Source organism: Nannobrachium achirus (genome assembly GCF_963921795.1).
Source record: "Nannobrachium achirus genome assembly, chromosome: 9".
NCBI classification, from domain to species: domain Eukaryota; kingdom Metazoa; phylum Chordata; class Actinopteri; order Myctophiformes; family Myctophidae; genus Nannobrachium; species Nannobrachium achirus.
In genome coordinates, this window is record NC_137818.1 from 15,761,042 (window position 1) to 15,773,439 (window position 12,398).

At 41.7% G+C, this 12,398-nt stretch overlaps 1 protein-coding gene across 1 annotated transcript; it reads left to right on the forward strand.

Annotated features, from left to right (window-relative positions):
- Positions 1 to 11,706, forward strand: rnf114 (ring finger protein 114). The gene is made up of 6 exons (XM_080733452.1): positions 1 to 190; positions 1,300 to 1,450; positions 5,062 to 5,168; positions 8,331 to 8,445; positions 9,049 to 9,156; positions 9,774 to 11,706. The coding sequence occupies exons 1-6, from the start codon at positions 42 to 44 to the stop codon at positions 9,837 to 9,839; spliced, it is 696 nt and encodes a 231-aa protein (XP_080589578.1). The 5' UTR covers positions 1 to 41; the 3' UTR covers positions 9,840 to 11,706.
- Positions 11,707 to 12,398: the final 692 nt, after the last annotated feature.

Genomic DNA, 12,398 nt, shown 5'->3' on the forward strand with positions numbered 1-12,398 from the left:
GACACAGCTCTCTTCTTGTTGTTATAGAACAGAACAGAGAAATGGCGATGCTCGGAGGAGGTTTGAGCTCTGCCCAGCAGAAGAGAAGTGTCTCTGGTGGAGGAGGAGGAGGCAGGGACGTGACGGAGTTCGTGTGTCCAGTTTGCCTGGAAATATTCGACTCTCCCGTAACGACACAATGCGGACATACGTGAGTTCTTGGTTCCTTTTTTATTAGACCGTTAAAACCACCAAGCAAACCGACGATGCGATGCCATGAATAATGGGATTACACCACCAAAAACCTCTTGTGAGTGTGACATGTAGGCCGTGGGAGGCACGGAGGAGGCCTCAAGTGTATTTGTTGTACGATATCGTTTTTGCAAACGCTTGTTTGTAAGATTAAGTTTTAAACAAAATGACGTTAAGCCTCCACACACACACATATACACTCAGCAGCACACAAATCAGTTTCAGTTTTGTTTACATCAAAGCCGAGGCCTTTACTTGGGAGTTGTAGTTCGACGCGCCGCCTGGTTGTGGCACGTAAACACGTGAAAGGACTACAAGTCCCTGCGGCTCTGGACTGGGACTTTCCATCGATGAGTTTCAGGAAATGGTTTGGGTTGTGATGATGATGATGATTATGATGAAGCAGCCCCCAAACAACAGAGACCATGGATCTTTTTCAGCATTGTTTTGGTCTCTGCCAGGTGGTGGGAGAGAAGCTTATCTCCCTGATAACAAGTGGATGTGACACTATAACACTATGTTTATCCCTGTGCTTATTACTCAGTCATTGATTGATTGAATACTTTATTAGCAGTTTGCATAAAAAGGGGGGAAAAACAAGAAAGCCTATGGCTTTTTTCCATTGGGGTCCTTTGTGCTCAATTCATAGAAATAGAAAAATACAAAGCTAATGAAAAGTGAAGTGAGCAAAGCTTGGCCAATGCCAGGTGAGGAAAATATCAAAGATAAAAGAGGCAGTACCATCCTTAGAATGCCACTTATGACCTACTATGCTGCTCCATTGTCTGAAGGAGGCCAAACACAAATAAGTTTTACTCTTCTTATCTACCTGCACACAAGATACAACAATTAAGCCTAAGCAAAAAAATAACAACCTTTTGCTTTGAGGCTGCCATATTAGGGTGTTAGCCTGAGTGGTGAGGCTACAGTTGCAGGCAAGCGACACATATCTTATCTATCTTATCTATCTCAGTTTCAGTTTAATTTCCTATTTAACTCGAGTCACCCTCCCTTCCTGTTCCACATCACCCAGATGGCCTCGTCCGGCCCTATCTTTTCTATTTTCAGGTTCTGCCAGAGCTGTCTTCAGGAGTGTCTGCGCCCCCAGAAGCCGGTGTGTGCCGTGTGCAGGGCAGCGCTGGCGAACTGGGCCAAGGCCACCGAGCTGGAGGCCCTCATCCACTCCTCTGTGGCCGCGTGCAAGGGCTGCGGAGCGCAGGTACACACACTGAGGAGGACCAGTGTTCGTTTTGACAGCAAAGTTTGATTTAGTTTAGTCATAGTCTCACATAGCCAGACTGTTGACTCTGACAATTTGCAAATGCTCCCGTCATACAGTCTGGTGTAACGGAAGTCCTATGATGAGTGCGAGATAAAAAAATTGTAAAAAGTGATGAGTCATCAAAAAATCTTCACTTTTCACAGTTTTGGGGGGCCGATATTTTGCCATAGGAATGTTTTTCATGCAAAACAAATGCTTGCAATGGATTCAGAATCATGAAGAACCCCTAGTTTGACCCCTCACATGCTACTTAAAGCACATTTAGTTTCTTTTTTATATATTTTTCTTTTCCTGTATAGTGAAGTCGATAGGACAGTGAATATACAAATGGGCCTGGCCATAACATTTTTTTGCGATGTTTCCGGCAGAGCAGGCCTGTCATTCTGTGGACCTTAATGACCAAACTAATAGATAAAACAGAAATAAAAAGTACAGCAAGACATCACAGGTATCACCCCTATTCCTTGAGCTTTTGGGCTTGTGGGTCCCTGGCTATGGTGCAGTGGCGATAACAAGTCCTACTGGAAGCGTTATGTCTTCTTTCAATTTTTTTTGTGGGGCGTTAAACATGACAAAAATATGCCGCTCGAATGACTCTGTCTGTGCTAGTGTGTTTGTGTTATTTTCTGTTATTTCCAATGGGACTAACAGTTCAGTGCAGCAGTGACTACTTACGTTACTCGACGTTCAGGAGCTGTAGTTCCAGACTATAGCATTTGGAGATTGTGGAATAGATGTCTACCTACGTGAGACTAGTTTAGTCATAATAGTGGTGGCTGTGGCTCAGGATATAGAGCAGGTCGTCGGTTCGAATCCCGGCTCCTCCTGTCCATACCTGTCCTTGGGCTAGACACTGAACCACACACATTGCCTCCAATGAGTCAGTCGGTGTTGGCTTGCCACCATTGGTGTGTTGTGATGTTGTCTTTTTTTAGACCACTTAAGAATCACAAACAACTTCCACATCACAGGTGTAAAGAACTGGGTGAGATTTGGTTTTTGTTCAAGCTCTGTCGGTTTAGTTGTTTTTATGAAGAGAAAAAAAAGAATTAAGAGGGCGGGGGGCAGGGAGAGCAAGGATGAAAGAAAAAAAAGAAACCTGTCACAGATAGGAAAATGTCTAAGCTATCTACTGTATGTACATACTGTACATACACATGGCATAATCCAGTTGGTACTTGATACAGTATGTACACGAGGTTAGACACAAGGTGCATAAGGTCGTGTAGTCACAGGAACTCGGTTTGTCTCCTCCCCTTTCTTAGTCAACTTCCTCCCCTGTGCTTCTTTGTTTAATACCTACTAAAGCCCAAACCACACCAATGATCCACCATGCAACTCCTTGCAACCAAACGGTTGCATGTATGCAACTACTCGCAACCGTTATCGCCAATGGCAGTTGCAATGAGTTGCATTGGTGTGGAGTGTTAAAACTGTTTCGTTGCAAGGAGTTGTGACTAGTTGCATTGGTGTGGTTTGGGCTTTACAACAACACTGCATGTTTAGGGTCTTGGTGCTGCTGACAGATTCAGACATAAGCAGAATCTGTTTTGAGTGACTACATAAGGGTTTTATTTGATTTTATTTACCAAATACAGTAGGGCAGTCGCGATTATTGCATAATCGTCTATTCTATTATTTTTGACAATTCTTAAACCTCACGTCAACGCTTGCATTCTTGAATGCGCCTCCTCCTTGTTGAACGCATGTGCGTCACCGTGAACGCTGAACGCTCAATGCTCATCCTCAGTCAGTCAACAGCAGCACGGCACACAGGCAGGCAAGCTGGCTGGCTAACTAAACCGGTCCGTTCAATATACTTTTTCCAGACGGTCGGAACTACAGACATATGTACCATGCACATCCCGGGACTAGATTCCTTTTGATACGATACACTTTCACTTTCGTTTCAACACAGAGGACTGGAGTCAATGCCTTTACTGCAGCTTAGCTTAGCACTGCTGCTCTGCTGTGGAGGGGGATGATGACGGTGACTAGATAGTTTAGATGTTGGATCGTGATAAACATTATCGGCTATTGTCGCTATTTTCAGTTGTCGGCTTGTGAGCTTGTAGATCGGCTATTTTCGAATAGCCAAGGTATAAAATAGGGCTAAAGTTTGCAAGTAAATGTACTTAACTCATTGAATGCCATTTCAAGATGGCCCCCAAGTACCAGACTGCCACTATCCTAGATTTCTAGTGCACGGATCAATTTTTAGTGCACGGATCGTGCACGCCCATGCACCATATATGCATCATATGTGTAGTACTTTTTAACAGCTTTCAAACAAAAAAATCCGCTTGGAAATCCGTTCAGGCATTCATGAGATAGAAGCCTTCAAAGTCAGACAAAACAAACACTGCCACCTTCCAAATTTCTAGTGCACGGATCAATTTTTAGTGCACGGATCGTGCACGCCCATGCCTAGATCATGCACCATATGTGTAGTACTTTTTAACAGCTTTCAAACAAAAAAATCCGCTTGGAAATCCGTTCAGGCATTCATGAGATACAAGCCTTCAAAGTCAGACAAAACAGCCATTTTTGACATTTTGAAAGATGTGTTTGTTATGGGGCTAAACATGCAATTTTGCAATTGCGATCATGCCTAATACATTTGAGGCATTTTTAGAAATTTTTTTTATAAAAAAAAATTTTTGAAGAAAAAAAAAATTTTTTTTTTTTTTTTTCAAAATGGCTTCCAACTCGGGAAACTCGGGCTGTGGCAGCCTGGGAGTACTGTAATAACTCGTGAAACTCGTGCCTTGGCAGTCAATGAGTTAATAGTTACTTTACACCACTGAATCGATGTTCAAAAAGCAATTAAATTGCTCTTCTTCTTCTTCATTAAGGTGTACAGTATGAGTATTATCAAAGCTCATAGCCTACTATCATAGTGGCATAAAATGAAAAAAAGACAAGATATTCATCAATCGCGATTATTTGTCTGACAATTAATCATCTTCAGAAATTCCTAATCGTGACAGCCCTAGTATACAGCACTTCACAGAGAGAACACACATAGTGCTTTATACTCGGCAAAAAAAACTAATCAGGGTATTGAATCAGAAAGAATCTGTACAATTAATCTCAAGCAGGAAACACAAGCATGGAAAATAAAATCATGTACCATCAACACTTGCCTGTTAAAATTGTATTGTTTTAAGGTTGTTCTTTAAAAATGTCCACAGAAGCTGCATCTCTCAAAACTTGCGCAAGAGCATTCCAGAATGTATAGGGGCTACAGCCTGAAAGTTGAGTTTTTAAATTAGTGAACATCTAAACATCTAGAACATCTAACAGACCCTGTTCAGCAGGTATGCACAAGTGATTAGACAGACTTCCTTTCAGATACGAACCACCTGTCAAACGCTCACGTGTGAGCTCTTTCGTAGGGCTTCAGTGTGGGAAGTTGATACACAGTTGATACACAAAAAAAAAATGATTGTGTGCACTCATCTCTTGCAGCATTATGCATTTAGAGATTTGGAGCAGCAGTAAACACTAGATATTCACCAGATGCATTTTGTTGATGTGTTCTTTAGGTGGGCCTCTCTCAGATGAGAAGCCATACATCTGCCTGCTCTAAATATCAAGAGTATATCGAGGAGGGAGTGAGGAGCACAGCACAGAGCCAGCAAACCATCATCAGGTGAACCTTTTTTTTTATTCCCAAATGAGCAGGGGGCTAAAGGTTTATTTCATACTTGTAAGGCCATAGATGAGCAGTGATGTTGCTTGGTTTTCAATGTAATGGGTCCCGGGAACCACAGGTGGTGTAATTGATAGAAAATAAATGTTTGGTGGGGGTTAACTCAGGGCTCCAGGGTGCGACCTATTAACTCGCATATGCGACTTAATTTCATAAAGTGCGAGTTAAAATGTAACCAGGTCGCGCTGGTGCGAGTTGGAAAAAAAGAGGGGACAAAAAGAAAATCCTCAATCGAAGATCGCCTGACGCCTCTCTCTCTCTCTCTCGCTCCGTCTCTCTCTCTCCCTGCCTGCCTGCAGAGGCTATGCTCGGCCCCTCCCCTTCTCTTTCTCTTTCACTCACATACAGTACACACACACTTTATCGTTGGTCCGGTGGTGGTGGCTGGTGGGTCACACACGCAGACAGACAGACAGACAGACAGACAGACAGACAGACTCTCTCTCTCTCTCTCGCTCACATTGGATAGATATCACATATATACTAACCTTTCTTTGTATAACCGTGCTTTTTTCTGTTGTCATCTCTATTGATTAGCAATCGCTCGTGGATGTTTCCACCGTTGGTTACATTAACCTACTGTTACGTTAAAACAGCTGTGTGACTCGTTAAGTTCCTCAGTGCCCAAAATGCGCTTCTCACTTCATAGCCAATTAGCTCAAATGAACGGCAGCTGTAAACTTTTTTGTGTGTGTGTGTGTGTGTGTGTGTGTGTGTGTGTGTGTGTGTGTGTGTGTGTGTGTGTGTGTGTGTGTGTGTGTGTGTGTGTGTGTGTGTGTGTGTGTGTGTGTGTGTGTGTGTGTGTGTGTGTGTGTGTGTGTGTGTGTGTGCGCGCGTGTGTCCAAGTGAACGTTTTCTGTTGATATCAAGCAGCTTACTTCCCAGTATCTCACTCTAAAACCATAAGGACAATTTTATTTTTCCATCCTGCATGAAAGCAGGCCTATTGCATTTAGTCTACGTTGTGCAAGTTTAAAGTCATAGTTCTATATTGCGTTTGTTAGCCGAGATATTCGTAAATCTTTCTTGAATTAATGTCTTTAGTTTGCAAATATTAACTTGAAGCAAAAATCCATAAAAACTAGGCTACAGCTTTTTTTTTTACTTATCATGAGACATATTGTTATCGGGGTATTCAACAACATTATATCAAATATCAAAGGCTTTCCTAATATCACACAGCCTTAGGGTCGTTTCATACCGTTATAAGGAGCCTAACTAATTTCGGTTCAGGAGTGCTCCCCAACCCGAAATTATTTAGGTTCGGGGGGAGTTCATCCATACTTTCTTAGTGCCTAGTCGCTTGTAAATATTGGAGGTCCATGGCATGACGACGTTTGTGGCCGATACATGAGCGTTGCAGGGCGGATATATATCTGACTGACCTCGCGCTGCAAGCTGAATGACTGGAAGTCCATTAAGTAGCAGGCAGCTCCAGCAGGCAGCAGCACCAGTGACGGGGACACGGGGTCTCTTCTCTCTCTCTCACTCACTCTCACAAACGCTCAACATTTAATCTACAAGCTCACATTATAGACGTGCCGCGGCCGCCTCATTTGCTGCATGCATATCATCACGCAGTCAACACGGAACATTAGCAGAGTTGTGTCTGCAGAGTTGTGTCTATGCTTTTCTTTTCTCTTTAAAACGGTCGGCGAGAAGCGACCAAAGCTCTCTCTCTCTCTCTGTGTGTGTGTGTGTGTGTGTGTGTGTGTGTGTGTGTGTGTGTGTGTGTGTGTGTGTGTGTGTGTGTGTGTGTGTGTGTGTGTGTGTGTGTGTGTGTGTGTGTGTGTGTGTGTGTGTGTGTGTGTGTGTGTGTGTGTGTGTGTCACGCGCGTGCCTGCCTGCCATCACTCAGACCCAGCTGCTGGCTGTATTCGCTATGAAACACTCAATACACGGCGTCCACAATCATTTGGAAGTCGGCGTGTCTCCCTCCCAGAAACGAACGCTGTTTCCTTGGATTCACAGCCGAGAATATGCACTTGAAGCCGGGCTGAATGAATGAGAAGACACCGCTAAGTACCGAAATTAAGTCGGGAGGTCACAACATTTAGGCAGCACCGTAGAGCCGACTAAAGTCGGTTGACGCCCCCCCGAACCGGGAATGGAAACCCATATTTGGGTCTGGACACTGCCGAACCGAAATTAGTTAGGCTCCTTATAACGGTATGGATCGACCCTTAGTGCTGACCTATTTTTACTGCTGATCATGCAGAGAAACCTAAAGTTCAGATTAAAATATTTAGCAAATATCAAGTTAGGGTCATTGTCAATCTTTACATCAAGGCAAATTGAAATGGCTTATGGTATGGAAATGAACACAACTGTCATCAGTATAATAAGGCTATGTATTAATACCACGCTAATACGCTATACAAAGAAAAATTTGGTGCTACCTAATTTCTGATTGTGCTACTTAATTAAAACGTAGGTGGCACCAGTGCTACCTGTGAAAAAGTTAGTCTGGAGCCCTGGGTTAACTACACCTTTAAGGAAATAACAGCCACTTTCTTTGATACTATGTCATGAAACAACTTGTACCCGTATCGCCGTCCACTATGTTATGTATCTTTGTACTGTATCTGCCTTCTATCTGCTTTTATTGTATCCTTATCTCACTAAAACACTTTATCTCTTTGTACTTGGGCAGTGCTGGCTATGAATGTCTTTGAGCTGATCCTATTCCATGAAGCACTTTGTAACATTGTTTTGAAAAAAAGAAAAAGAAAATGTTTATTATAATTTGTGTCTGTCGGGTGTTAACCTCATGTGTCCAAAACTGTTACCTTTCAGGATTCAAATTCAAAATGGGCAGATCTACAAGCTCAAAACGCGTCGCTTCGTGCCGTGTTTCGAGCTTGTGCATCTGCTCCTTTTGTGTGACACTGTAGCATGATCAAGTAGCACATTCATTTATGGAAAAAACTCAAAACGTTATGGAATATGGAGATGAGGTTTATACCCGACAGCAACGGATTATAGGTTTAAATGTAGCCACCCACAATAGCTCAGCCATCAAATATTGTCTCTTATAAAACTGATTTGTCAGAATTATGAATACGCGATCAATGTCTTGTGGCGTCCCCTTCTCTTCTCCAGTCCTGTGCCAAACCGCTACACCTTCACCTGTCCCTATTGTAACTGCCAGAACCTGGACCAGGACGGCCTGGTTGAGCACTGCACTAGCAATCACACTCGGGACACACGCCAAGTGGTAAAAAGATCTATGTTCTCTTGGGGGCAAAACAAATGGTAACAACAAGCATGGATTAAAGTTCTCCAGACTGATTTCAGTCATTTGGATCCTATAGAAGCCAGAATGTCTGCTTTGGAAGCAGGTCATGCAACGAAAATAGCCGATCTAGGAGCTTGCAGATCGGCTATTTTCGGTTATTGGTGATTTTAACATGAGCGATAGAATACATGTTCAGAACCTTAAACAGCTTCTTTTTACAACATGATCTGTTAATTATTTAGGAAACAAGCTCTCTTCACGCTGTTTCGCAAATCATGTGACTAAACCAAGAAAATGTCATGAATAAATGATTTAACCACATTGAAGCCAGATTTATTCTTTGTCAAATGCTTGCTTTGTCGTACGATTGTTACGGCTGTTGTGCGCTGAAACTAGCCAACCTACAAGTTCACAATGCTTTGCAGATGCGGCGCGTTGTGAGCTTGTATGGAATATTTGGCATGTTCTATTTTCGATGCGTGACACCATCGTGCAACAAAGTATAGGATTGAAGTGTTATGATAGTGTTTTAATGGATCCAAAGTTGCTTTATTGCTCATGTTTTTGTGTCCGTCTTCCCAGGTGTGTCCTATCTGTGCCTCTATGCCTTGGGGAGACCCTAACTACAGGAGTGCAGACTTCTTTCAACACCTGAAGATTAGACACACTTTTTCCTATGACACCTTTGTCGTAAGTAAAAGGACACAGTTCTTTGTCTGGGAGTGTATTCTCAAACTTCAACCTGGGACTTGAATAAATGAATACCTGTACAACTTTTTTTTGTTACATATAATACATACATACAAATAATGTATTCTTTGACTTTATGTTAATGTGTGCGGCTAGGCTGTACACATATACATATTATAACTAGTACATACTATTAAACTAGTACATCTACAGTGGTTGGAATTCTACCAGGGGTGTAGAATATTAGAATTTGACTTTAGTTTCTGGCATCCCTAGTTTGTTTTCAGTTTCCTTTCAGTTTGCTTGTTTCATTGTGGTCCATTGCACTCAATTCATCAGTAATACAAAATACAAAACGAAACATTATTGGAATAAAGCCTAGTAGAATATTTAACAAAGCCATCTCATCTCGCAGGGGTTAAGGTTCTCAGTCTTGAGGGGCTATTTCTGAGATCAGTGCAGATCTGCATAAAATAAATAAGGGGGAGGTGACTTAAGGGAAACAAATATCTGTGCACTGCGCTCGCCATGTTTAAAAAATCACATATTATGGTCTAAAAATACATTTCAGTCTTGGGATTTTTTATTTGTGGCTTTAACCCATCTCTTCTACACAGGATTACTCGACAGACGAGCACACGATGATCCAGGAGGCCCTGCAGCGCTCCCTCATGGACAACTGAAGAACTACAGTCTGCCAAAGGAAAAGAAGAGCTAGAGAGAGAGAGAGAGGGTAACGGCATGTGGATTGACAGACATGTGGTGTGGTGTTGGTGAGAGGGGAAGGTGTCGCTGCTGCTGCATCATCATAATATGTCCACCAGACGGACAGACAGTGGTACAACCCGGCGGTTCTCAACCTGTGGGTCGGGACCCCCAGGTGGGTCCCCACATGATTTTAGGGCGAGTCCCCAGATTACAGTGAAGTGACAGTTTAAAGGGGTAGTTCATGCCCCCCAAAAAAAACGTTTTCTTTTGTCCTATCGATTAATCACTCCATGGAGACTTGAATTCATCCTTTATAAAATAGTGGAAATAGCAGATCTACAAGCTCACAACGCGTCGCGATGTGACGCGTTGTGAGCTTATAGATCGGCTATTTCCACTGTCAATGTTCTTTTTTAAGTATAAAGTTGTCAAATATGTCAGTAATTTCTTTGTATATTTAGGTTATGTGTCATATCTGCCATGTGCAACTTCAAAGCCTAAAAGCCAAACAGAATTGTCAACGACAAAAACACAATTAAATCGTTAATCACAATTATTTGAGTGACAATTAATCGTCATGTAAAATCATAATTGTGACAGCCCTATCCATGTATTCAAGTCTCCATGGGCCAGTAAACGATAGATAGTCATTTTGGGGGTGAACTATCCCTTTAAGACCTTTTGACTTTTTAATACCTTGAAAAGAAAATAAATAAGACAATTACGGCTTCATAAAGCTATCTGCAAACTGTACTATTAAAAGAAACTGTGAAACATTGGACAAATTGCCAAATAACAAAATAAAAGAGGCAACGATTGTGGTAAATGGACGATCTACAAGCTCACATCACATTGTGTTTTGTGAGAGGCGTTGTTGTGAGCTTGTAGAGTTGCTATTTCCACAATATTTACCTGTGGCAACCGAGTCAAGCAACATGTAATGCCACAACTCCCACAATTTAAGTTGTTGGTTGGTTAGGGTGGGGGACGTCCCCAGTTCAAATAATATTATTTTTTGTGGGGCGGGCGGGGGGTTGCGGCCTGAAAAGGTTTGAGAACCGCTGATCTAACCATTGGCATTCCGCTTTGCAGGGAATTGACATCAACCATGAATCTAGAGACTATTATCCAAACAATAAAATATGGGGCAATATGAATAATAAAATAGTGTAATGTGCGCTCTAATTTAGGTGATTTATGGTGTTTAACTGGTGTTAAAAATGAAGCCTGTACCGTTGATAGATTGTCGATTATCCACTTAAATCTTATTTTTATTTAAGTTTGTATTCATTGATGGAATGGTGTCATATAGCCAAACAAAAAAGGAGGAAAAAAAGGAGAAAAAAAAAGAAATCCAAAGTGGTGTTAAAATTCCTACTGTTGATAATGTTGTAAGAGGGTTCTACCACTAGGTGGCAAACTTGCCAGTAAAATGCAATCGTTACCCAGTGAAGTCTTTTGCTGATTAATGTAAAAAGTAGTCCACTTTGATGGACGATTCTGTACGTACTTGTCCAAAATGCAACAGCTGAGTGCTGATATTTTGTAGTATAATAATAATACACAATGGAAGATTTGTTTCTGTCTGCCAAGCGTTGATTTGTGTTCTACTTGTCTGGTTTTAATTGTTTTGTTTTTTGTTTTTTTCCCCTCCCTGAGATCTACTGAAAAGAAAAGATTGTGAGGGTCAAGCGTTGCCTGAGATGGTTGTTTGTTTTATTTTGAAGGTGCCGTAAGCGATGTGTTTTTGTTCAAATAAGTGTTACATTGCTCTATGCTCCTGTAGTCTAGTAATCATTGATATAAAGTGTTTGTTCAGTAACGGGAGTCTCCCCAGGTCAGAATACCAATTTAATCTAAACGGGAGACAGAACTCATACAGTATGAAGGATAAACACATTAAATTGGAAGTGACTAAATAAATCAAAGAAATAGCAGACGAAACTGGAACACAAAACCGTCCTGCCTGAAAGATGTATTTTCTGTTCACTCTTGTCTGTTCTTGCGCCACGTTAAATATCTTTGCAGGAAAATGGCAGATCCACAAGCTTTTTTCTGCGAAGGTTTTCCCTCAGAATATGGATCCAGTGGTTGGTTAAACTACTGTTTACTGAACAAACACTAGTGATTACTATCTATATCAGTGGTTCTCAAAGTGGGATCCAGGGAACCTTGAGGTTCCTCAAGAGGGTTTTAAATGGACCTTTTTACTTTTTACAGGTCTTTAACTCGGAGCCAACAAATGCAACCATGGTTCCATTTGTTCCCCTCTTTAGAGTTATGATCTTTGGGGAAAAAAAAGTTTGAGAACCACTGATCTATATGATTACAAATACAAAAACAACTTAGTTTTAAGTTAACTCCCCAAAAATATCACTTATAGCATCTTCGAGTGTCTCTCCCTTACAGTATGTCTTTGTGCCTGGCTGCTGGTAGATCCTGTTTATCGACTTCCAAAAGCTCATAGGGCTAATATTCCTCAAACAAAAGTATACAGAACAGATAGAACCAATCAGGTAGCATCCTTTGTGACT